The following is a 4,076-nucleotide window of genomic DNA, read 5'->3' as shown; positions in this document are numbered from 1 at the left end:
TGCTTCCATACTGCAAGCTCTTTAGATGATTTGGCTCGTTCCTCTGATAATTAATCTCTTTGCACAATTATCATTTTTTTTTATCATTTGTTTATCAATGCCACATCACAACCTCCATAAAATTGATTTGATGGGATTTTCCTGCCCCCACACTGTAAATTGTGGTCTGTAAAATGTAGAGCAATTTATCACTGACCATTGCCCAGTTTTACGTTAATGTTTGAACATGATCATAAAACAATTACATCATCTCACCTCTGGCCAACTTTTAAGGCAAAAGGACCATATAAAACCAGGCTCTGCTTGCAAGCAAGGCACCTTCTCTTGTGTTGGGAGCACAGAGAGCCTTTCCACCATGAGCTTCACTGGAAAGTATGAACTCCAGTCCCAGGAAAACTTTGAGCCCTTTATGAAAGCCCTCGGTAAGTGCCTGCATGTGCTATGTGCTGCTTTGCCTCTACAGATCCCACTAGTTTTTGGGAGCCAACTGTGTTTATGTGCTGATGACATAGACTGAAATCTCTCAGATTTCCTATTTCTATCTGTCATTTTGAAGCTGTTGGGGTTTTTAAATGTATGTGTGTGGGCATGTGATATCAAAATAGAAGAGGAAGCATCTCCCTGGCTGGGGGCTGGATATCAAGAGATGACGGGTGAAATTTTATGGCCTGCAAGAAAACAATCCTGACAGGCTCTGCAGCCACTGGCCAAGTGCTGCACACACATGACAAACCAGTGGGACCTCGGTGGCTTAGGGGGACTGCACATCTGCTCCATCAGGCTGTGAAATTTGAGGGCAAGCAGGACATGGCTCAACCCCTGTGCTGCTGCTCGGCGATGCTGCAAAGCCCCAAATTCAACCATTGATCAGAAAAATAGCAGGAGTTGTTTAAATGCTTAATGATGAATGGGGCTAGAGAGATTTCCATCAAGGGAATTTGCTCCAGTGGGGATTCAGGAGGACTTGGCACTGTTTCTGCACAGCTATGTGTCAGGGGGGCTCTACCTGCCAGATCAGCTTCAGTTTTTGGGAGAAGATTTTAGTTAACTGGTTCTGAGGAACCCTGAATCTCATAAAAAACCCACTTGGTTCCTTCTTTTTACCTTGATTTATTCCATTTTTTCTTGCCTTTCAGTGACGAAAAGAAAGCAGGATTTTTTTCTTAGTCAGGGAGGTACCTATTATGCTGCCACCAGGTCAGTGAGACAAGGAATATGTCTAGTTCCCACACAAAATCCAGGATGACAGTATTATTCTTCCTCCCCAGCAGACTTAGGGATATGTAGCTCTTGGGGAAGCATCATCATTGAAAGTTTTTTCCATGCTGCAATAGAAATTTCCCAGCTGTAGGTCCACAAATCCCGCCCCATTCATTCATTCAGCAGCAATCTGCCCACAGTTGGCTCCATGGTTCACCTAATGTCTCTTGTTCCTGGGCAGGGCTTCCTGATGACCAGATCCAGAAGGGCAAGGACATCAAGAGCACCACAGAAATTGTGCAGAATGGGAAAAAGTTCAAGATCACCACGACCACTGGCTCCAAAGTGCTGACAAATGAGTTCACCGTTGGGGAGGAGTCTGAGATTGAGCTGCCGACAGGACAGAAAGCAAAGGTGAGTGATCAGCCACCCCTCTGTCAGGGCTGTATGGGCACAGTGACATTAACTTTCCCTTCCAGCCACTCCCTCCACATTTGAGCAAAGGGACTGAGGTGTTAAAGCACTTCTGCGCTTCTTGCATTTGTAAAGCTATTTTAATACCTGGTCTGGAAAACACTGGAAGCCAGTGTTTTAATATCCCATTTGGAAAAAGAGGATAGAGATGCTTTGGTAAATTTTTCTGACAGCAAAAGTTTTGAAAGATTTGAGGTAGAAGGGATTGACTTTTTTGTCATATTGCAACACAAAACATACCTCCACCTTCTTTTTGTTGACTCAAAGGTAGTGCAGGAAGGTCAGACAATGAATCATAAACCAATAAATCTCTCCTTTAAAGCCCTAGTAGCTGTTAACTTCTCTGCTACCCTTTTCCACTGCTTCTGTTTACACTGGGTGAGATGATTTGGCAAGGTGAGGAGTTATCACCCTTGAAACTGTGTCAGCTCCCGTTCCTGGACATTAATTTCTAATGGTTCAGAAAATGTCAAGGCAGCACCACTGGCAAATATTGCCTCTCACCTCTACCTCAGGAGAAGATGATATTTCAGGGACTTTTGAAAGTAAGAGGGATGATCACCAAAAAAATTCCCCGGTGAATCAGGCTCTGGAACTGTACTGGCTGTATCATGATTTCCAGCATCATTGAAGTCCCTTTGGCATAAAGCAGGGGGAAACAGCTATTAGAAGAGTGTTATCCTCCATAAACCAGCAGCTCAAGGACAGATGAACACATCTTATAGCTGGGCAAGACAGATAAACAGAGTTGGTCTTTGCTGGGTTATTTATTTGAGTGATTTCAGTGATCAGTGATAGCTGCCCCAGGAGTGCTGGTGCTGTCTGTAGCCTTTTAAGATGTGCAGCATCTGAGGGGCAGAGACTCAGCAGATGTGCCTGTCCCTTGGAGATCTTTCCAGCTGTGACTGAGTTTCTGAAAGCTCCTTTAATAGTTTCCCGCCTTGATTGAGACTTCCCTCAGGCCCCATGCTCTCACCCAGCTCCAGTCACCTCACCCCAAAGGTTTCTGTAGCAGTGTTCAATAGGTGGGTGGTGGAGAGAAGATGACATGGCATGCCCTGGCCCAGCCCAGGTGGCTCTGCAGTCCTCTCCTACTGCAGAAGGGAGAGGACAAAATGCAGGGGTTGAGGTGGCCTCCAGCAATAACATGAATGCCTCTGTGTCCTCCTACCAGGCTACTGTGCAGCTGGAGGGTAACAAACTGATCACAGACGTGAAAGGGATGAAATCCATCACCGAGCTCAATGGAGACACCATCACCCATGTAAGTATGGAAGGGCAATGGCTGGGGTAATGGTGCTTAGAACTGCCTTCAGGGTTTGGCTCTAGAAAGCTACAGAGATGCTGGGGACCTTGGGGAGGTGCTGGAGAAGAGCATGTGCCTGCATGCAGGCACTGCAGCGAGGCACTGAGGGCAGATTCTCATTAGAGTCTGACCCAGAAAGTATTTATAAGACCCGAGTTTAGGCACTGCTGGTCAAGGTTTCAGGTAATGAGGGCATGTTCTCACCCATCCAGAGGTAAAGGTGTGTGTCTGGGCTTGGCACCCTTAAAGAAGACAGACACAGCAAACTGATCCCAGCTGGGGGATGCCAGATTAACCCCACCTGCTTTGGGGTATTCATGAAGAAATCCAAAGCTTTAAAAATTCAGTTTATAGGAGATAGAGTGGGGATCAGTCCTGTTTTGATTTGCAAGACCAGATCCTTTCTACGTATGAGTTTGGAGCTAAGCACCATGATGATCCTTATGGGTCTCTTCCAACTTGGGATATCCTATGATTCTACAAATCCATAAAAAGCTAACACTCTCCATCTGTTTTTCAGACAATGGTGATGGGTGACCTCACCTTCAAGAGAGTCAGCAAGAGAGTCTAGAAACCTCGCACATACCAATCATTTTACTGTGTAAAATGCATCCATTAAAATAAAATTTTTATGGAAAACTTCATTGTCATCAGTCTCTTCACTGCTACTATAAAGAGACTCTAACCTCCAAAATTCATGCAAGCACTGGTAGAAATTGGGGAACAGACTGAGCTAAGGCTGTGCCAATGTTGTGGGATGGAGTTGAGCCAGGGTGCAGGCTCAGAGCCATTGACTGATCCTCTGAGTTGTACCCCATGCTGATGAGTGCTCTTCCAGCTCCTTCTTGGGGACAGGTGCCAGCATCCTGCTGGGAATGTCCCAGTGGGTCCTGCACCCATGGCTGCCCTGGCTGGGTGGATGCAGGAGTAGGAAAAGGGTTCTGCTCCCTTTCCTTACAAGCACGACCAAAGTGATCACAAGGTGGCCATCAGGGCCAAATGATGAGTGCTTTAGGTGGACTCAAGGAAATGTCAGTGATTCTGCTTGGAAAGTTGCCTTGGAGAAGCAACCAACATGGGAGCAGTTTGTGTGTGT

General features: G+C 46.0%; 1 protein-coding gene across 1 annotated transcript; it reads left to right on the top strand.

The window, feature by feature from the left end:
• The first annotated feature begins 273 nt into the window (after window positions 1-273).
• On the top strand, window positions 274-3,603 carry FABP1 (fatty acid binding protein 1). The gene is made up of 4 exons (XM_008930976.3): window positions 274-422; window positions 1,442-1,614; window positions 2,849-2,938; window positions 3,501-3,603. The coding sequence occupies exons 1-4, from the start codon at window positions 356-358 to the stop codon at window positions 3,549-3,551; spliced, it is 381 nt and encodes a 126-aa protein (XP_008929224.3). The 5' UTR covers window positions 274-355; the 3' UTR covers window positions 3,552-3,603.
• Window positions 3,604-4,076: the final 473 nt, after the last annotated feature.

Source organism: Manacus vitellinus, unplaced genomic scaffold (assembly GCF_001715985.3).
Source record: "Manacus vitellinus isolate BGI_N305 unplaced genomic scaffold, ASM171598v3 scaffold_98_pilon, whole genome shotgun sequence".
Lineage (NCBI taxonomy): Eukaryota > Metazoa > Chordata > Aves > Passeriformes > Pipridae > Manacus > Manacus vitellinus.
The sequence above is the reverse complement of the archived record's forward strand: the minus strand, read 5'-3'. Positions and strand labels throughout refer to the sequence as shown.

What these genes read in the sequence shown, in the direction of transcription:
- FABP1 (XM_008930976.3), top strand. Translation starts at nt 356, where the DNA reads ATGAGCTTCACTGGAAAGTATGAACTCCAGTCCCAGGAAAACTTTGAG. An exon ending in CGACAGGACAGAAAGCAAAG is followed by an intron (nt 1,615 to 2,848) that starts GTGAGTGATCAG and finishes TCCTCCTACCAG; the next exon opens with GCTACTGTGCAGCTGGAGGG. An exon ending in ATGGAGACACCATCACCCAT is followed by an intron (nt 2,939 to 3,500) that starts GTAAGTATGGAA and finishes TCTGTTTTTCAG; the next exon opens with ACAATGGTGATGGGTGACCT.